Source organism: Coregonus clupeaformis, chromosome 18, assembly GCF_020615455.1.
Source record: "Coregonus clupeaformis isolate EN_2021a chromosome 18, ASM2061545v1, whole genome shotgun sequence".
In the NCBI taxonomy this organism is placed as follows: domain Eukaryota; kingdom Metazoa; phylum Chordata; class Actinopteri; order Salmoniformes; family Salmonidae; genus Coregonus; species Coregonus clupeaformis.
Window position 1 is genome coordinate 21,038,485 of NC_059209.1, and position 22,478 is coordinate 21,060,962.

General features: G+C 45.0%; 1 protein-coding gene across 4 annotated transcripts; it reads right to left on the reverse strand.

Annotated features, from left to right (window-relative positions):
* Window positions 1–722: 722 nt before the first annotated feature.
* On the reverse strand, window positions 723–22,217 carry LOC121550313 (calphotin-like). 4 transcript variants are annotated; one of them, XM_041862530.2, is made up of 13 exons: window positions 22,011–22,217; window positions 18,042–18,575; window positions 9,468–9,515; window positions 9,131–9,175; window positions 8,629–8,895; window positions 8,350–8,391; window positions 7,975–8,070; window positions 2,704–2,808; window positions 2,478–2,582; window positions 2,247–2,339; window positions 1,693–1,863; window positions 1,494–1,566; window positions 723–1,386 (listed from the first exon to the last, which is right to left on the reverse strand). In XM_041862530.2, the coding sequence occupies exons 1-12, from the start codon at window positions 22,053–22,055 to the stop codon at window positions 1,504–1,506; spliced, it is 1,614 nt and encodes a 537-aa protein (XP_041718464.2). In that variant the 5' UTR covers window positions 22,056–22,217; the 3' UTR covers window positions 723–1,386; window positions 1,494–1,503. The 4 variants fall into 4 exon arrangements, with proteins under 4 accessions (XP_041718464.2, XP_041718469.1, XP_041718468.2 ...); XM_041862535.1 differs by lacking the exon at window positions 18,042–18,575; XM_041862534.2 differs by lacking the exon at window positions 8,629–8,895.
* Window positions 22,218–22,478: the final 261 nt, after the last annotated feature.

Below are 22,478 nucleotides of genomic sequence, written 5' to 3' on the forward strand. Positions count from 1 at the left end.
TAATTGAATGTTAAAGCGGCACTCCTGTCTCCTTTTCACCTGATTTACTTAAAAGGCACATCTCAATAGGTGGTCCAGGTAAGTCATGACATAGCATAAGTGGGGGTGGGGGGGCTTTCCTCTTTTTGTGTGTGTGCACTTTACTGCATTTATACTTGGGATATCACTTTTCAACAGTAAAAGTTCAAAAATCGACAGAGGACGTCTTTAAGAGAATCTGGTCAGAGGGCCTGGAAAACTTCACACCCTTTCTCATTGCACAGGGCAGACTTTCTCCAACGGGACTGTAGACACATTGCCAGTACACAGTGAAGGGGATGGGCATGTTATTCAATCATTTAATCCAAACTGCTCGTGAGCGTCTGCGTAGCAAGGCACTAAAATAGAACTTGGTTTTATTTTTGACGCGTGACACGCTGCAAGTCCCGCCTCTCCCATCCCCTCATTGGTTTTTAGGAGCATATACCCACGTGGGTGATTGAAAGCTGAACTGAGGACCACACTCCAGTCCAGTTGATGGTGGTAATGCACCTTAAAGTTGGTTGCCAACCGACATATAAAGTCCACAGAAGAAGAAGACTGAAGGAGGAGAGATTACTAGAAACTAACTAGGTTTCCCCTTTTACCTGTGGATTAATTGTCGGAGTAGAGAACACACGATTGTGTGACTCAAAATGGGTCAGAATTCTACAAAGATCCAGGGAAAAAAGGACCTTGTGCATTTCAGGTAAAGTAACAACCCAATGTTTATATCCCAGGACAAATTAGTTAGCAACAGCGAGCTAGCTAGCTAAATGACCATGAATGTTTAATGTGTTTTGACCTGTCCCCAAATTAATATAGCTGGTTCAGAGTTCGTTTTGATATTTCAACCTGCAAGTCCTAATCACGTCTGGTGTGGATGGACAAAATCAACATGCACATGATGGAGCACGCAGACGCACGCTCGTGCCTGGTGTAGTTAGCATGTAGAAAACACGTACAAGGAAATACCCCTCCCATCCATACAAACATGGTCCAAATGTGAAGACAAGCCATTGCCACATTCATTAATTCTACAGTATTCATACACAATGTATGCCATTTACAATCGATGCAAATCCACAATACATGCATTGGGATACAGAAAAATCTATGAAAGAAGCCATAATTTGTTCATTCCAAATAGTCACATTCTGATCCAAAGACTCTTATTCCCCCACCTCGATGCTGCATTTAAAATGTGTTTGATTTTCTTTTGGTGAGAACCTAAGCAGGAAAGGCACTTTTAGTGTTGGATGTCCGTTTAATTTCCCGGTCCCTTTAAGCCCTAAATATTGAAAAGTAAAGTTTGCTGGTCGGCTCCCCGTGAGGCTCACTTCAGTCCTCCATACTGACTGAGGAAATCTATGGGGAGACAGAAACAATAACATAATGTTAACGCCAATTTAAACCCGACGCAAGTACGTGCGTTCAAACAAAGCGTTTAGGGAGATTAAACAACAAGTCCTCACCTGCAAAGATCTATCCCTCAATGGCCACCTCAGTTGCCATGTGTCCATTCAGTGCTGCCTCTGCTGGGATATCCTAAAGAACAAGGGAGGGGTTTAGATTGGAATGTAAGAAAGGAGGTGGTTGATTTACAATACATGTAAAGACAGATTGTAATTGATTTGGAGAGTTGGATACAGTAGTGTCACTATAGGCTCTTACCCTGGTGGCGAGCTCTACGGGTGTGGAGATGAGCTGCGTGTGACACTGCAGTTCTGAGATGACAGGCTGGGGGGCTGAGAAATCTCCAGAGAGGACATCCAGGGCAGTATTCTCATCAATGGCGTCCTTTTTGGCCTCAATTTCCATCTGGGCTTCAATTTCCTCTGTAGCCTGCAAAGGAAATACACTCAGTCAATGTTGAGCGCACAACTAAGCCAGTAGTCCCACCCACTACAGTACATGGCATGCCCAATGCAATAAAAGGAGCTGGAGCAACCCACAGCCCAGGGAATGAACAGAATGTAAAAAGGAAGACCACAAGGAGGGAGGTTTGATCCAAAGAGAAACCCATGAGGAAACAAGAACCCCTGGATGGGCACGTTTCAAAATGTGCGAGAGCATTCAAATGAGGGGATAGCCTACACCCAAGTGTTTGATCGTATGTTAGTGCTTAATATAGCAAGGTGGTTGCGTAAAGAGTTGGTTTGAGTCATTATTATAAATGAGTCTTGAGTAGATGAGAAGCTTGTAGGTTATTATGGTTTAACTCTGACCAGCAGGTCCTCCGGAAAGGGCCGGTAATCGGGTGGAAGTGTGTAGTCTCTCTCCCCAATCTTTGTCACCTCTTCCTCCTCACATTCTGCCTCCTGAGACCAACCAGACAACGGGGTTACAGGAGTAAGTCTGTGTGTGTGTGTGTGTGTGTGTCTCATGTCTGCTCTACCAAAACTACATCTGACATTGGGCACCTCAGTCTCTGCATAGAGAAAAGTAGGAAGACTCACGTCGATGACTTCATCAGCTGTGACAGGGGCGGGCTCAGGTACTGGATGGACGTCGTTCCGCGACTCCGATAGGGCTTCAAGTGCATCTGTTGGGACTGCGGGCACCTGAACACAGATGACACGCAGTCAGACTTGACGGGACGTCAGCAGGTGATTAAAGGTGTGCCAAAACGACATCCTTGTGTGTATGTGTTAAGAGTAGGTATGATCGGAGCGTGAGTCTCACCTGCTCCTCGATGGCAGGCTCAGCCATGGCTGCCTCGACAGTGAGGACAGATTCTGTGACGATAAAGTCGTCGGCCACTCTATCGATGACAGGGTCTACTGGGGCCTGGAGAGCATAGACAAATTCTAACTTAACTTCCATTTCTCCTTTCTTACTGAGAAAAGTAAAGGGACTGAGTAGGGATGTGACAAATGGGAAAACATTATTGGTGTTTAAACGGCCATTTATCGGTTTTCCATAAAATTTCATAAAATTCAATGTGAATTCACAATGCAGAATATGGTCCAATTACGTATGGGGGCAATGAAGTTCTATCTACTGCAGTCAAAGGCTGAATCTCAAACCCAACACTTTGCCCCTAAGCCTTTTGTCGAGTGGCCACTTGTTGTGTTCGATAGTAAATCATTCAAGTCTGCAAGCGATTTGGTCTCATGTTTCATCGGCTGAAATAAAATATTCCAGAAATGTTCCACATGCACAGAAAATGTATTTATTTCAAATGTTGTGCACAAATTTGTTTACATCCCTGTTAGTGAGCATTTCTCCTTTGCCAAGATAATCCATCCACCTGACAGATATGGCATATCAAGAAGCTGACTAAACAGCATGATCATTGCACAGGTGCACCTTGTGCTGGGGACAATTAAAGGTAACTAAAATGTGCAGTTTTGTAATGCCACAGATGTCTCAAGTTGAGGGAGCGTGCAATTGGTATGCTGACTGCAGGAATGTCCACCAGAGCTGTTGCCAGAGAATTGAATGTTCATTTCTCTACCATAAGCTGCCTCCAACGTCGTTTTAGAGAATTTGGCAGTACGTCCAACCGGCCTCACAACTGCAGACCACGCGTAACCACGCCAGCCCAGGACCTCCACATCCGTCTTCTTCACCTGCGGGATCATCTGAGACCAGCCTCCCGGACAGCTGATGAAACTGTGGTTTTGCACAACCGAAGACTTTCTGCACAAACTGTCAAAAACCATCTCAGGGAAGTTCATCTGCATGCTCGTTGTCCTCACCAGGGTCTTAACCTGACTGCAGTTCGGCTTCGTAACAGACATCAGTGGGCAAATGCTCACCTTCGATGGCCACTGACATGCTGGAGAAGTGTGCTCTTCACAGATGAATCTTGTTTTCAACTGTACTGGGCAGATGGCGTGTATGTCGTTGTGTGGGAAAGCGGTTTGCTGATGTCAATGTTGTGAACAGAGTGCCCCATGTTGGCGGTGGGGTTATGGTATGGGCAGGCATAAACTATGGACAACGAACACAATTGCATTTTATCGATGGCAATTTAAATGCACAGAGATGCCGTGACAAGATCCTGAGGCCCATTGTCGTGTCATTAATCCGCCACCATCACCTCATATTTCAGCATAATAATGCACAGCCCCATGTTGCAAGGATCTGTACACAATTCCTGGAAGCTCAAAATGTCCCAGAACTTCCATGGCCTTCATATTCAGACCAGTGGCAGTCAGTGCCGTTTAAGATGAGGGAGGATTTTTTTTTTTTTCAAGAGCATGGCCTAATTCCTATTACAGCATATTGGATGTCTGTCATTCATATTCCATTCACCCAGTTCAATGTAACAGCAATAGGTTTAGGCTACTATATGATACTCACATTTTTCTTATACCCATCATGAGGTTGCTACAACCTAGCCTATGAATGAAAGTTTACAACGTAGGTGCACACAGGTCGAGATAAAAAATTGAGGTGACACATGGACAGACAGTGACACATTCAATACCGCCTTCCACACTCTTGCCTGCATCAAGCTGATATAGGGTGTAATCATTAGTCCAACAGTTGCAAACAAGAGTTTCTATTAGACAAATTCAGGTATGTTTATCCCCATTTTGTTCCGTTTAAGAAACGTTTTCCAACAGAATCGGCATAATGAATACACACCTGATCACAGTTCACTTTCATAACAGCCACGTTGTATTCCTTCTCGCATCTATGCGCTCTCCTCCTCTCACCTTTTCCCTTCGTCGCTTGTGGACATCAATGCACAACACATCAGCTGTATGTGACCAGGCGAAAAAACCTTTCCAAACCATATCATAACTGCTACACACAGCCTACATCGTTGTCACCATATTAGCTAAAGTAACGTCATAGTCAACATAGCTAATATAACTAACGCGTTAGTAAACCTGCTACAATCATGCAGTAATGTTACAGTGTAGTCAGTAAGCAGTTTAGTGCTTACACCGGTGGGCCCCGGTGGCAATAAATTAGTCAAACCAAAAGCTTACCTTGACTTGGAAGAGTTCCAGTGTTGTGTTGGATAGTCATAGCCAGCTAGCTAACATAGCATCCCTCTGTTTGAGCAGGGTGTTTGAGTAGGCTAAACTAGATAGCTGCATTTGCTAGCTAAGTAAGTGAAACTGAAAGTGGAAGGAGAAAAAAAAGACACTTTCTTGCTTCTCCTTCATTTTGGAAGAAATGAATTTGTTCAAAACTGTTCAACTATTGTCTTTCTCTTTGAGTCAACTACTCACCATATATTATGCACTGCAGTGCTAGCTAGCTGTATCTTTTACTTTTAGTACTAGATTCATTCTCTGATACTTTGATTGGGTGGACAACATGTCAGTTCATTCTGCAAGAGCTCTGATAGGTTGGAGGACGTCCTCCGGAAGTTGTCATAATTACTGTGTAAGTCTATGGAAGTGGGTGAGAACCATGAGCCTCCTAGGTTTTGTATTGAAGTCAATGTACCCAGAGGAGGACTGAAGCTAGCTGTCCTCCGGCTACACCATGGTGCTGCCCTACAGAGTGGTTTTGAGGCTACTGTAGACCTTAATTGCAAAATAGTATGTTTTAATCAATTATTTGGTGACGTGATTATATTTAGTATAGTTTTATCTAAAAAGGATAAACTTTTTAATGTTAGAAAATTACTGAGGATGGTCCTCCCCTTCCTCCTCTGAGGAGCCTCCACTGATTCAGACATGTCACACATTGAGCATGTTTGGGATGCTCTGGATCGACGTGTACAACAGCGTGCAGAGCAGGCGGTTCGCTGCTGTTGCTTGCCTTTTTCAATCTTAACGTTGACGAGCGAAACACTTTATATCCATGGCAAATAATTTGAAAGATGCATATCTTCTACTAACGTTACAGCATTGTTGCATTAGGTTTTTGTTTATTATACATTTTTCCCTTTATGATGATAATTTAGTGATAACTCCACTCTAAATTCCAAGCATCTGCCTCTAACCCTAGGAAGCTCTTTGCCACCTTCTCCTCCCTGCTGAATCCTCCTCCCCCTCCCCCCCTCCTCCCTCTCTGTGGATGACTTCGTCAACCATTTTGCAAAGAAGGTTGACGACATCCGATCCTCGTTTGTTAAGTCAAATGACACTGCTGGTCCTGCTCACACTGCCCTACCCTATGCTTTGACTTCTTTCTCCCCTCTCTCTCCAGATGAAATCTTGCGACTTGTGACGGCCGGCCGCCCAACAACCTGCCCGCCTGACCCTATCCCCTCCTCTCTTCTCCAGACCATCTCCGGAGACCTTACCTCACCTCACTCATCAACTCATCCTTGACCGCTGGCTATGTCCCTTCCGTCTTCAAGAGAGCGAGAGTTGCACCCCTTCTCAAAAAACCTACACTCGATCCCTCCGATGTCAACAACTACAGACCAGTATCCCTTCTTTCTTTTCTCTCCAAAACTCTTGAGCATGCCGTATTTAGCCAACTCTCTTGCTATCTCTCTCAGAATGACCTTCTTGATCCAAACCAGTCAGGTTTCAAGACTGGTCATTCAACTGAGACTGCTCTTCTCTGTGTCACGGAGGCTCTCCGCACTGCTAAAGCTAACTCTCTCTCCTCTGCTCTTGTCCTTCTAGACCTGTCTGCTGCCTTTGATACTGTGAACCATCAGATCCTCCTCTCCACCCTCTCTGAGTTGGGCATCTCTGGCGCGGCTCACTCTTCGATTGCGTCCTACCTGACCGGTCGCTCCTACCAAGTGGCGTGGTGAGAATCTGTCTCCGCACCACGTGCTCTCACCACTGGGGTCCCCCAGGGCTCAGTTCTAGGCCCTCTCCTATTCTCGCTATACACCAAGTCACTTGGCTCTGTCATATCCTCACATGGCCTCTCCTATCATTGCTACGCAGACAACACACAACTAATCTTCTCCTTTCCCCCTTCTGATAACCAGGTGGCGAATCGCATCTCTGCATGTCTGGCAGACATATCAGTGTGGATGACGGATCACCACCTCAAGCTGAACCTCGGCAAGACGGAGCTGCTCTTCCTCCCGGGGAAGGACTGCCCGTTCCATGATCTCGCCATCACGGTTGACAACTCCGTTGTGTCCTCCTCCCAGAGTGCAAAGAGCCTTGGCGTGACCCTGGACAACACCCTGTCGTTCTCCGCTAACATCAAGGCGGTGACCCGATCCTGTAGGTTCATGCTCTACAACATTAGGAGAGTACGACCCTGCCTTACACAGGAAGCGGCACAGGTCCTAATACAGGCACTTGTCATCTCCCGTCTGGATTACTGCAACTCGCTGTTGGCTGGGCTCCCTGCCTGTGCCATTAAACCCCTACAACTCATCCAGAATGCCGCAGCCCGTCTGGTGTTCAACCTTCCCAAGTTCTATCACGTCACCCCGCTCCTCCGCACACTCCACTGGCTTCCAGTTGAAGCTCGCATCTGCTACAAGACCATGGTGCTTGCCTACGGAGCTGTGAGGGGAACGGCACCACCGTACCTTCAGGCTCTGATCAGTCCCTACACCCAAACGAGGGCATTGCGTTCATCCACCTCTGGCCTGCTGGCCCCCCTACCTCTGCGGAAGCACAGTTCCCGCTCAGCCCAGTCAAAACTGTTCGCTGCTCTGGCACCCCAATGGTGGAAAAAGCTCCCTCACGACGCCAGGACAGCGGAGTCACTCACCACCTTCCGGAGACACTTGAAACCCCACCTCTTTAAGGAATACCTGGGATAGGATAAAGTAATCCTTCTACCCCCCTTACCCCACCCCAAAGAAAGAAAAAACATATTGTAAAGTGGTTATCCCACTGGCTATAAGGTGAATGCACCAATTTGTAAGTCGCTCTGGATAAGAGTGTCTGCTAAATGACGTAAATGTAAATGTAAATGTAACTGCACTGGGATTTAAATTTTGCGGAATAACTTTTTCGGTTAGGTATTTTTTCTTAAAGTTAACGTCCCAATTTCGTTTAACGTTCACACCCCTAGGACTGAGCAGGCTTAATGCCATGCGTTGGTCAGCCTTACCTCTCCAAGGGGTTCTGAGGGAGCGACCTCGGCTACGGGGGCTTCAACTGGGGCTTCCACGGGCTCCGACGGCGTTTCTGGGATAATTTCTGTTTCCTGGGAAGAGAGAGTCAGTTTGATTCCAAAGCAAAAATTAGGCAACACAAAAAAATCTACCATTGGTCAATACAGGCACGACCAGGGGAGCAAACACTGAAGTGTAAAATTTGCGAAGTGCTCCAGCTGTCCACTAGGGAGAGCCATAGCCTTACTATTAGCAGCAATCACTAGCTCAAAAGCCCAGGCTGCAATGAGCTGACACGAACGCTTAGGAAATGGATCTAGTGGCATCTAGAGATTTGTACAATAATAAAGTAGTGAGAAATGTCTGCTTACAACTGGAACCTCTTCAGGTGCCTCTGTCATGACAGGCTCATCCTGGAACGAGGAGAAATTACTAATTAAAGACTCATCCAATCAAAGATGCTTTTTCTGAACGCTGTTTAAGAGAAAGAGAAAGGGGAAGGAACAGAGCAAACCACACACGATCACACACAACATGCACAACATCACGCAAAAGAACAAAGGACTTGAGTTGAGCGTCTTCAGGAAAGGCAGAGGCGTGAGAGCAGAGAAGGGTCGTTAGCGACGTAGCACGTTAGCATGATGTAGCACCTCTGTGACGACTGGGGCCTCCTCTACTTCAACTTCTTCAGGAATGGCATCTGTGTCGACCATAGGAATGACCTCAGCTTCAATCACAGGACTGTCCTCTGCGTCGATCACCACCTCTTCAATTTCAACTTCAGTTTCCACTACTGGGGCAGCGTCGGCCTCGACCACTGGCCCTGGTTCTGGCTCGACTACTGTCTCGACCTCCGCTTGGACCTCGGCAACTATTTCAGCCTCCACGTCGGCCTTGACCAACGGCTCGTCATGCGTCTAAACATGCAGTGGAACACAGTCAAATACGCCACACAAAAACTAAATAAACATGCAACGGCACTATGGGTGATATACACACAGTACTACTGAAACACTCACCTAATGTACCATAGACTACCTACAGATTCTACCATGCACCAGAATCACTTGGACTAAAATCGCATGCACTATATATTTTTCATATTGCACACACACACACAGAGACAGACGAATGACAAAGATAGGCTTTTACCTGTGCAATCTCTGTGGTAATGGCTACGGAGTCTTCAACCTGGACCTGAATAGGGACGACAAGGAGTTAGTCTACACATTTATAAAATAAAGAGTACCGAAAGGGGATATTACTATGTATGGCCCAACTAAATGCAGAAGGAGGGGTAGTTGTTGACCACACTGTGGTAGTGAAAGGGTGGGAAGCTGGCGTCATACTAGTATAAACACATTTCTGTAGAAAGGCTTGTCCTTTGTTCAGACTCTGCCGCTCCACCAGAACAATGTTTGAGCAACAGCAGATGATGTGGGGAAATAGTTCAGGGAGTTGAGGAAAGGGTAGGGGAGGGGAGGTTTACCTCAAATTCGGCAGGAGCTGACACGGGAGCCTCAGGGATGGATGCGGCCTGGAAGAGGTAGAGAGAAAGAAGTCGTTATTAATATACATATTCACTGACTGCTATATGTAAATAGAAACAGTGGGGGAAAAAGTATTTAGTCAGCCACCAATTGTGCAAGTTCTCCCACTTAAAAAGATGAGAGAGGCCTGTAATTTTCACCATAGGTACACGTCAACTATGACAGACAAATTGAGAAAAAAAAATAATTCCAGAAAATCACATTGTAGGATTTTTAATGAATTTATTTGCAAATTATGGTGGAAAATAAGTATTTGGTCACCTACAAACAAGCAAGATTTCTGGCTCTCACAGACCTGTAACTTCTTCTTTAAGAGGCTCCTCTGTCCTCCACTCGTTACCTGTATTAATGGCACCTGTTTGAACTTGTTATCAGTATAAAAGACACCTGTCCACAACCTCAAACAGTCACACTCCAAACTCCACTATGGCCAAGACCAAAGAGCTGTCAAAGGACACCAGAAACAAAATTGTAGACCTGCACCAGGCTGGGAAGACTGAATCTGCAATAGGTAAGCAGCTTGGTTTGAAGAAATCAACTGTGGAAGCAATTATTAGGAAATGGAAGACATACAAGACCACTGATAATCTCCCTCGATCTGGGGCTCCACGCAAGATCTCACCCCGTGGGGTCAAAATGATCACAAGAACGGTGAGCAAAAATCCCAGAACCACACGGGGGGACCTAGTGAATGACCTGCAGAGAGCTGGGACCAAAGTAACAAAGCCTACCATCAGTAACACACTACGCCGCCAGGGACTCAAATCCTGCAGTGCCAGACGTGTCCCCCTGCTTAAGCCAGTACATGTCCAGGCCCATCTGAAGTTTGCTAGAGTGCATTTGGATGATCCAGAAGAGGATTGGGAGAATGTCATATGGTCAGATGAAACCAAAATAGAACTTTCTGGTAAAAACTCAACTTGTCGTGTTTGGAGGACAAAGAATGCTGAGTTGCATCCAAAGAACACCATACCTACTGTGAAGCATGGGGGTGGAAACATCATGCTTTGGGGCTGTTTTTCTGCAAAGGGACCAGGACGACTGATCCGTGTAAAGGAAAGAATGAATGGGGCCATGTATCGTGAGATTTTGAGTGAAAACCTCCTTCCATCAGCAAGGGCATTGAAGATGAAACGTGGCTGGGTCTTTCAGCATGACAATGATCCCAAACACACCGCCCGGGCAACGAAGGAGTGGCTTCGTAAGAAGCATTTCAAGGTCCTGGAGTGGCCTAGCCAGTCTCCAGATCTCAACCCCATACAAAATCTTTGGAGGGAGTTGAAAGTCTGTGTTGCCCAGCGACAGCCCCAAAACATCACTGCTCTAGAGGAGATCTGCATGGAGGAATGGGCCAAAATACCAGCAACAGTGTGTGAAAACCTTGTGAAGACTTACAGAAAACGTTTGACCGGTGTCATTGCCAACAAAGGGTATATAACAAAGTATTGAGAAACTTTTGTTATTGACCAAATACTTATTTTCCACCATAATTTGCAAATAAATTCATTAAATATCCTACAATGTGATTTTCTGGATTTTTTTTCCTCATTTTGTCTGTCATAGTTGACGTGTACCTATGATGAAAATTACAGGCCTCTCTCATCTTTTTAAGTGGGAGAACTTGCATAATTGGTGGCTGACTAAATACTTTTTTCCCCCACTGTATGAGGTCAAACTAGCCCCATACTGGAGTGGCAGAGCAGCAAAGTTGTTCTGGTTTGGGGCATCATGTTCATTTCATAAACCTTCCCTTGGAAAACACACTAGGGGTGCAAACACGCAAGACAAGCTGCCACGCCCCCTCCTCTTCTCTCCATGTCAGGCCGAGAGAAGAGAACAAAGTTCAAGATGGAGGTTACGAGGACGCTTGGAACACGAAAGGGGCAGCCATCTTGGCCCTCTCCATCTCCCCAACCCATTGGGCGCGTTCGAGTGGATCACTTTTGTCAAGTCGTTGACCATCGTTGGCCAAAGACGTGACTGAAACAGGAACCAACTTTGCCTCGATTCTAAAGATACAAATTAAAGTGATATGAGACCTCTCTAACCAATTAATTGTCCACACGTTGTGTTTTCAGTTTGTGATATGGGGGTATACACTCACCGGACAGCTTATTAGGTACATCACGAAAATGTATCTCTTCTACAGACAGTGAGTCACGTGGCCGTGACTTGCTATATAAAGCAGGCAGACAGGCATTCAGTTACTGTTCGATTGAACGTTAGAATGGGCAAAACAAGTGACCTCAGAAACGGCCACCCTCCTGGGCTTTTCACGCATTCTCAGGGTGAGGATGGTGAGACAAATAAAAACATCCATTCATCGGCAGTCCTGTGGGCGAAAACAGCTCGTTGATGAGTGGTCAAGGGAGAATGGTAAGAATCGTACAAGCGGCCACAAACAGACAAATAATGGCGCAGTACAACAGTGGTGTGCAGAACGGCATCTCGGAACGCAAAACACATGGCTGCACCCCTGCCCAGGGCCAAATTAATTTATTTCAATTGACTGATTTCCTTACAGTGGCTTGCGAAAGTATTCACCCCCCTTGGCATTTGTCCTATTTTGTTGCCTTACAACCTGGAATTAAAATTGATTTTTGGGGGGTTTGTATCATTTGATTTACACAACATGCCTACCACTTTGAAGATGCAAAATCTTTTTTATTGTGAGACAAACAAGAAATAAGACAAAAAAACATAAAACTTGAGCGTGCATAACTATTCACCACACCCAAAGTCAATACTTTGAAAAGCCACCTTTTGCAGCAATTACAGCTGCAAATCTCTCGGGCTATGTCTCTATAAGCTTGGCAAATCTATCCACTGGGATTCTTGCCCATTCTTCAAGAGAAAACTGCTCCAGCTCCTTCAAGTTGGAAGGGTTCCGCTGGTGTACAGCAATCTTTAAATAATACCAGAGATTCTCAATTGGATTGAGGTCTGGGCTTTGACTAGGCCATTCCAAGACATTTACAGTTGAAGTCAGAAGTTTATATACACCTTAGCCAAATACATTTAAACTCAGCTTTTCACAATTCCTGACATTTAATCCTAGTAAAAAATCCCTGTCTTAGGTCAGTTAGGATAACCACTTTATTTTAAGAATGTGAAACGTTAGAATAATAGTAGAGAGAATGATTTATTTCTGCTTTTATTTCTTTCATCACATTCCCAGTGGGTCAGAAGTTTACATACACTCAATTAGTATTTGGTAGCATTGCCTTTAAATTGTTTAACTTGGGTCAAACGTTTTGGGTAGCCTTCCACAAGCTTCCCACAATAAGTTGGGTGAATTTTGGCCCATTCCTCCTGACAGAGCTGGTGTAACTGAGTCAGGTTTGTAGGCCTCCTTGCTCGCACACACTTTTTCAGTTCTGCCCACAAATGTTCTATAGGATTGAGGTCAGGGCTTTGTGATGGCCACTCCAATACCTTGACTTTGTTGTCCTTAAGCCATTTTGGCACAACTTTGGAAGTATGCTTGGGGTCATTGTCCATTTGGAAGACCCATTTGCGACCAAGCTTTAACTTCCTGACTGATGTCTTGAGATGTTGCTTCAATATATCCACATCATTTTCCTTCCTCATGATGCCATCTATTTTGTGAAGTGCACCAGTCCCTCCTGCAGCAAAGTACCCCCACAGCATGATGTTGCCACCTCCGTGCTTCACGGTTGGGATGGTGTTCTTCGGCTTGCAAGCAACCCCCTTTTTCCTCCAAACATAATGATGGTCATTATGGGCAAACGATTCTATTTTTGTTTCATCAGACAAGAGGACATTTCTCCAAAAAGTACGATCTTTGTCCCCATGTGCAGTTGCAAACCGTAGTCTGGCTTTTTTATGGCAGTTTTGGAGCAGTGGCTTCTTCCTTGCGGAGCGGCCTTTCAGGTTATGTCGATATAGGACTCGTTTTACTGTGGATATAGATACTTTTGTACCTGTTTCCTCCAGCATCTTTACAAGGTCCTTTGCTGTTGTTCTGGGATTGATTTGCACTTTTCGCACCAATGTATGTTAATCTCTAGGAGACAGAACGTGTCTCCTTCCTGAGCGGTATGACGGCTGCATGGTCCCATGGTGTTTATACTTGCATACTATTGTTTGTACAGATGAATGTGGTACCTTCAGGCGTTTGGAAATTTCTCCCAATTATGAACCAGACTTGTGGAGGTCTAAACATTTTTTGCTGAGGTCTTGGCTGATTTATTTTGATTTTCCCATGATGTCAAGCAAAGAGGCACTGAGTTTGAAGGTAGGCCTTGAAATACATCCACAGGTACACCTTCAATTGACTGAAATGATGTCAATTAGCCATCATTTTCTGGAATTTTCCAAGCTGTTTAAAGGCACTGTCAACTTAGTGTATATAAACTTCTGACCCACTGGAATTGTGATACAGTGAATTATAAGTGAAATAATCTGTCTGTAAACAACTTTTTGGAAAAATGACTTGTGTCATGCACAAAGCAGATGTCCTAACCGACTTGCCAAAACTATCCACCTCTTTAAGGAACACCTGGGATAGGATAAAGTAATCCTTCTAACCCCCCCACCCCCCCCCAAAAAAAAATAAATAAATAAATAAATTGTTAAGTGGTTATCCCACTGGCTATAAGGTGAATGCACCTATTTGTAAGTCGCTCTGGATAAGAGCGTCTGCTAAATGACGTAAATGTAAAATGTAAATGTATAGTTTGTTAACCAAAAATGTGTGGAGTGGTTGAAAAAAACGAGTTTTAATGACTACAAACTAAGTGTATGTAAACTTCTGACTTCAACTGTAAATGTTTCCCCTTAAACCACTCAAGTGTTGCTTTAGCAGTATGCTTAGAGTCATTGTCCTGCTGGAAGGTGAACCTCCGTCCCAGTCTCAAATCTCTGGAAGAGTGAAACAGGTTTCCCTCAAGAATTTCCCTGTATTTAGCGCCATCCATCATTCCCTCAATTCTGACCAGTTTCCCAGTCCCTGCTTATGAAAAACATCCCCACAGCATGATGCTGCCACCACCACCATGCTTCACTGTCGGGATGGTGTTCTCGGGGTGATGAGAGATGTTGGCTTTGCGCCAGACATAGCGTTTTCCTTGATGGCCAAAAAGCTCAATTTTAGGCTCATCTGACCAGAGTACCTTCTTCCATATGTTTGGGGAGTCTCCCACATGCTTTTTGGCGAACACCAAACGTGTTTGCTTATTTTCTTCTTTAAGCAATGGCTTTTTTCTGGCCACTCTTCCGTAAAGCCGAGCTCTGTTGAGTGTACGGCTTAAAGTGGTCCTTTCGACAGATACTCCAATCTCCACTGTGGAGCTTTGCAGCTGCTTAAGGGTTATCTTTGGTCTCTTTGTTGCCTCTCTGATTAATGCCCTCCTTGCCTGGTCTGTGAGTTTTGGTGGGCGGCCCTCTCTTGGCAGGTTTGTTGTGGTGCCATATTCTTTCCATTTTTTTAAATAATGGATGTAATGGTGCTCCGTGGGATGTTCAAAGTCTCTGATATTTTTCTATAACCCAACCCTGATCTGTACTTCTCCACAACTTTGTCCCTGACCTGTTTGGAGAGCTCCTTGGTCTTCATGGTGCCGCTTGCTTGGTGGTGCAGACTCTGGGGCCTTTCAGAACAGGTGTATATATACTGAGATCATGTGACAGATCATGTGACACTTAGATTGCACACAGGTGGACTTTTTAAACTAATTATGTGACTTCTGAAGGTAATTGGTTGCACCAGATCTTATTTAGGGGCTTCACAGCAAAGAGGGTGAATACATATGCGCGCACCACTTTTTTGAAACAAGTTATTTTTTTTAATTTCACTTCACCAATTTGGACTATTTTGTGTGTCCATTACATGAAATCCAAATAAAAATCCATTTAAATTACAGATTGTAATGCAACAAAATAGGAAAAATGCCAAGGGGGATGAATACTTTTGCAAGGCACTGTATATGAACTGTAACTCAGTACAATCGTTGAAATTGTTGCATGATGCGTTTATATTTTTGTTCAGTATAATTCAAATACTGAGCTATATTGTATGCAAAAAAATTTATGGGAAATTATATTATTTCATACTAATACAATTGCTCAGAGAAAGAGATTTTGTTTAACAAGTAATATATATTTTTTCTGAAAACAGTAGGGGTCCAAATTATTGACACGTTTTCAATACCTCACCTTGCGAGGATAACAGCACCGAGCCTTTTTCTAAAATGTTTTATGAGTTGGAGAACACATTGGGAGGGATCTTATACCATTCCTCCATACAAAATCCTTCAGAGTTTCTTGATATCCTTTGTCTGCACTTATGGACTGCCCTCTTCAATTCAAACCACAGATTTTCAATGGGTTTCATGTTGATTTTGTGGCCAATTAACAATTTCTTTGTGGATTTTGATGTGTGCTTGGGGTTATTGTCTTGCTGGAAGATCCACTTGTGGCCAGGTTTCAGCCTACTGACAGAGGCAACCAGGTTTTTGGCTAAAATGTCCTGGTACTGAGTAAAGTTCATGATGTTGTTGACCTTAACAAGGGCCCCAGGACCAGTGGAAACCAAATAGCCCCATAACATCAAATATCCATATTTTACAGTAGGTATGGGGTTATTTTCTCCTTATGCATTCTCATTTCGACGCCAAACCCACCACTGGTGTGCGTGGCCAAAGAGCTCAATTTTCATGTAATCTGACCAAAGCACCAGTTCCAATCCAAGTGCCAATGCCGTTTAGCAAACTCCAGGCGTCTGCCTCACGTGTAGAGGCACCAGGTGATCAATCCATCTGCCAGGCAGGCAGGCAGCATGGACCCCCGAGACATCCATGCCCCCACACTCCTTTTGTTGAAAGACTCAACATCTCTCCATTGGCAGTACCCCTCCCCAAAACTCCACTTCCACCTAAGATTCTGTCTCCTCCCACCCCTACGGCATCAACCAGTTACAACACGACATGATCTACTCATGTGCATCCACTGGCCCCTCCTTCAGAGAAAACACGTGCCAGGCAGAAAGTGCTCCTCTATAGGGGCCCCATAAGCAAACACAAACACACAAGAAGGGAAGAGTGGGAAAGGAGGAGGGAGCTATTGGAGCAAAGAAAGAATGCTGCCTGGTACAAAATGTTCTGCCTCCGATGCCCTGTCCCCTCACTCCAGGATAAGCCGACCACACCACCCATCTGAGAGGGGGGCTCACCTGTGTCTCCATGGTGACGTCCAGTAGTGGGGTGGCCTCTCGGCCCCCACAGCCAGCTGAATATGAGGCCCATGGTGAAGACACCACAACCGACTGACCAGAGCCACCAACTGTCCACTCTTTCTCTACCAACACGGTGTATGGATGTGTGTGTGCACGTGTCTCAGCGCTCCTATGTTAAGTGTGTAAGGATTTGCAATCTCACCAACTCAATAAAACTATCCTGATACTGAGTGTGTATAACACATCCACTATGTGTGTGGATGCGCCTAAAGTACTTTAATGAAAGCTTGTGCGTATAGGTCTAAGGCGTATTTGGCATGTCTATGGTATGTGCAGCAGCATAGGGCTGGGGAAAATAGGCATTTTACTCTATCGGCTGACCAAGAGCCCATCATCGTATATAACCACCCCCTCATCCCGCTCTCCACACACTCACATACATGTGAGCACACACATGCCATGTGTACATAACTTAGCTACAGCGAAGGAGGCACTTTAGAGACACTATAGCAGCTGAACAAATGCCAACAAGCACCGTACACATTTCCAACACAGGACACTGAACAAGACTCATAAACAGCTGCATAAACTAAATTATTACGATGATACACTACCAACATTTAACATTCATAGGATTGAAACTTCCACACAAAAGGATAAAGCTACTTGCGACCTGCAATAAACACCAAATCATGTGTAGGGGAAAGTGTTAGCTAACCTGATTCATCACAAAACCTTAATACAGATGTAGGATCTTAATTTGATCACCCCGTTGCAGGAAACTTTCCTGCAATGCAGGACATTTTAAACACGTAGTGCATTTGAGGTTTAAAAAGACTTCTGAAGTTTGTAATTTCCACTTTGAAATTTCAAACTTATTTTTCCAGTATGAAAAATGTATCAACCCCTACAAAAATTTCCATTAATTATAATCCACATAATAATTAAAATTTCCTCTTGTTGCAGGATTATTTTCCTGCTGTAGCAAACTGGCTCAAATTAAGATCTTACATCTGTACAGCTCTAGAGAAACGTCATCAATCTCATTTTATCCAATTACTCTCACCACAATCTCCTGAAATCAGTTTTAAAAACAGACAAATAATCCTTTACTGTAGACCGTGTTAATGTACCCAATAATATATAGAGACTGCAACAGAGGCCCTGCCCACTCTCTGTGTACATGCACAGCCTCTTAAATAGAACACACTGTTCTCTTACTGCCACCTCCCAGTCCCTTCCCAATACACCAGAAACTGCACCTGACCCCATATACTCTCCGTCCGCAAACAAATAAAAAATGGGAGAGGGCCTTTACCTCCATTACTAGCTCCGTCTTTGGAATGACGCTTTCTTCAACCTCCTGCACTGCTGAAGTTTCTTCTGTAGGGGGCCCCACTGGAGCTTCTGCTGGGACTTCCACTTCTACAACTGGGACTTCTTCTGGGGCTTCGACTGGGCCGTCGACCACATCTGGGGTTTCAATTGGGGCTTCGACCTCCAATGTGGCTTCTTCAGCCTCTACTGGAGCTTCGACTGGTGCCTCAACTTCAACCTCTGCTGCCACCACTTCAGCCTCTACTGGAGCTTCGACTGGTGCCTCAACTTCAACCTCTGCTGCCACCACTTCAGCCTCTACCGCCGCCACCACAGGTTTAGGCTCCGGTACTTTGACTGGGGCCAGCAGCGCTACAACGGGGACGCTTACTACTTGAGTCTGTATGGGGACAAGCTTGGGACACTTTGCCACTTCTTTGACATTAACAGGGGGGGCGGCCACAGCAGCCACTCCTGGGGTCCCTTTGCCAGTGCCAGCAGCATGCTGCTCCTCAAGGACTCTCCTCTGGGCCTGCTGCTCAACACACAGAGCAAGCGAGCGAAAGACAGAGAGAGAGAGAAGGGTGTCAGATTAACTTTACCTTGAATCACTCCGCTTTGATTAAACATTGAGAGATGGAGAGAAAAAAATATGGGGAGAGGCTGCTGAAGGTAATCCAGCCAGAGGGCTGTTAGTTATTGAATTCCTCATCTAGTTTGGGGTTGATGGGGGGGGGCTATTCTATTCGATGCCAAACTAGGATCAACATGTTTTCCCAGAGAGGACAGAGGACTAAACCTTTGGGCTATGGCGCCGATCAATGGAGCAGGGGGGATGGGAGGCCCAAACTAGTTAGATAATGGCAGTAAATTAGCTGAATCCGAGTGATTCTGACAGGTCAAGTCAGGCGGGACTGAAACCTGCGAGTCAGCAGGGCTCAGGGCTCCGGATGGGGCCCTGCATGGCAGACAGTAAACTAATCGCATTATAATCAGGTTATAATCACACCCTACGCCTCGTTAGCTGCAAGAGACGACCGGCCAGCCAGCAGAGTTTACAGCTTACACAGCCCACCAAGTGCATAAGCCCAGTGAGTGTGCATACAAAAACAGCTCTGCCTTTGGTCTGTCTGTCAAAACAACCGCTTTTTTGAGCCAGTCATCAACAGGACTAGTCTTAAGGACATTTACTAGGCATCGTCATCCTTTGGAAAGACACTGGAAAAACTGTTTTGAAGGGATAGGGGAGCACAAAAAAAGCACATGTTAAGAAAGTCACTAAGCAGAACATGAGCCCTAGTTGGTGCTTGGAGTGTCAATCAGCAAGAGAGATCTCCCTTCCATGCACCTCTGTATAATAATAATAATATGCCATTTAGCAGACGCTTTTATCCAAAGCGACTTACAGTCATGCGTGCATAAATTTTTGTGTATGGGTGGTCCCGGGGATCGAACCCACTACCTTGGCGTTACAAGCGCCGTGCTCTACCAGCTGACCACCAGAGGACCACCTCTGTAGATATCTTGAGCATGCAGAGGTGATAAGGCCAAGACTGAGCAGTAACTGATTTGGGATACGTTTTTATCTGGCCATCTGTGAAAGGTTTCAAAGACTGCACAGGCCCTAAGAAAGCAGTCTGGTGTAGCGCATGCCTACGACTCATTACCAAATACAGCCTTGGTTTGAGTGGAGTCTTGCCAGAAAACTATGGGGAAGAGTGTTTAGGAGAACTTCCTTCTCACCATACTGAGAAGTATTTGCAAGGAATCTCTAGTGTAGTGCATGTACAATGTTAGGCCTACTGGCTTACTGCAGAACTATACAGAGCTCTGGATAACATTACATAGGTGAAAGTTTAGGCCTAAATGACTGGCCAAGCAATTGTAGCCGCAAACACGGAGTGCACCCCACTGTGTTGTTGCGCGCATTTTGTGCCTATGATGTGTGCTAGCGATAAACCTTCAATCAAATTTACAACAAAATCTCAGAACCAGCATGGCCGTGTCACAGATTCTTTATAACAATTTATAGATAAGGCCTCCCAAGTGGCACAGCGGTCTAAGGCACTGATCAGTGCTAGATACGTCACTACAGATCCAGGTTCGATCCCGGGCTGTGTCGCAGTCGGCCGCGACTGGGAGACCCATGAGGCGGCACACAATTGGCCCAGCGTCGCCCGGGTTAGGGGAGGGTTTGGCCGGCTGGGATGTCCTTGTCCCATCGCGCTCTAGCGATTCCTTGTGGCGGCCGGGCACATGCACGCTGGCGTTGGTCGCAAGCTGTACGGTGTTTCCTCCGACACATTGGTGCGGCTGGCTTCCGGGTTAAGCGAGCAGTGTGTCAAGAAGCAGTGCAGCATGGCTGAGGACGCATGGCTCTCGACCTTCAATGGGACAAGACTGTAACTACCAATTGGATATCACGAAATTGGGGTAAAAAGTACAAAAAATTAAATACAAATGATAGATAACCTACTTGGCCAAGTACATTTACATTTTAGTCATTTAGCAGACGCTCTTATCCAGAGCAACTTACAGTCAGTGCAGCATGGCTGAGGACGCATGGCTCTCGACCTTCAATGGGACAAGACTGTAACTACCAATTGGATATCACGAAATTGGGTTAAAAAGTACAAAAAAATTAATACAAATGATAGATAACCTACTTGGCCAAGTACATTTACATTTTAGTCATTTAGCAGACGCTCTTATCCAGAGCGAAGTACACAGCGAGATCAACTATGCGCACCGTGCGTGGAGTGGAACCGAGCCAGGAGTATCCTAAATAAAACAGTTAGACAAGCCACATCCAATGCAGGGTGCTGGTCATGTAGCTCCCGAGTGGCGCAATTGGCCCAGGGTAGGGGAGGGAATGGCCGGCAGGGATGTAGCTCAGTTGGTAGAGCATGGCGTTTGCAACGCCAGGGTTGTGGGTTCGATTCCCACGGGGGACCAGTATAAAAAATAATGTATGCACTCACTAACTGTAAGTCGCTCTGGATAAGAGCATCTACTAAAATGTAATGTAAATTTAGCCAGACAAGCTAAATTCAACACATGGTGCCCATCATGTAGCTGGGTGGATTGGGCAACCTGGACTCAGGGGTAGACGTAACATAGTATATCGGGGGGGGGTTTAAATTAGTTTGTTACGTATGGTATTAATTTGTGGATGCCCATCATTCATTTCATATGATGTTACGAATTATAATTTGTATGATATGTTACGAATTCCAATTTGTTGTGGCTTAGGTAGGTGACTACTAGATGGCTAACGTTAGCTAGGCTATGGATTAGGGTTAGGAGTTAGCCAACATGCTAAGTAACCTTTGGGTTGCTAGATTTACATTTTACATTTTGGTCATTTAGCAGACGCTCTTATCCAGAGCGACTTACAGTTAGTGAGTGCATACGTTTTCATACTGGCCCCCCGTGGGAAATGAACCCACAACCCTGGCGTTGCAAGCGCCATGCTCTTCCAACTGAGCTACAGGGGACTAGATGTTTGCGTTATACGCCCGACGAACCACCCTCCTTTCATTTTTGCCATAAGTAACCTCAGTCTTATGTAACCATACCAAATGTAAAATGTAAATGTAACATTTCATACTAATTTGTTTACTATGTTATGTCTCATCTATGAGACCAGGCTGATGGATTGGAAATTATTAGGACATCTTGGCAGTGGTTTCTTCGCATGCATCAACTCACCTTTAAAAAAACGACCAGTAATTTAGAATGTGAAAAACTATTTTGTTAGCCTACAAATAGGTTTGCGCGATCATGGTCCCGATCATTCATCCAGTGATATATTGTTTGATGAATTCCAATGGATGAACTGTTCAATGCACTTCGATTACAGAAGTGGAGGGGAACACTTGTAGCACGGATTATTTAAAAAAGTATAATAACCTAATCATAATTAGCTACAATATGGAGAAACTGAAGGAACCCTGGTGTGCGCACTTACCACCCTTCTCATGCGGCGCTTGTTCTTCTTCCTTTTGCTGGGCATTTTCGTGTTTTTGGTTGAAGCTACAATAAAAAATTAAGAACTTTGATTTCTGTCCTCTCGGGAGATGATGGAGAAGAAGAAAGTGTGCATCGGCAAAGCCGCGACTGTAACACTAAAACCAGTCTAATGACCAGATGTTACTGATGGACTGAACAATGTGGATCTTTTTAAAGCCCCAGTTGTTTTGTTTTTTATCTCTGCCTGGACCTATCGGGGAGGAGGATTGTGGAGGGGGCGTTGACGATAGAGGGGTGTGTGCGCCCCTTGGTTGATAGCATCGAGTGGGCTTGCCTTGCCCGCAAACTGGCGTTGTTTTCTGATGTTATGTAACGGTTTTGTCTAGAAGGGATACAGCTTTTGTCAAAATTTACTTTTCGTAGTGTTTAGGAGAATTTACGCAGCAGATTTGGATAATTAACGTAG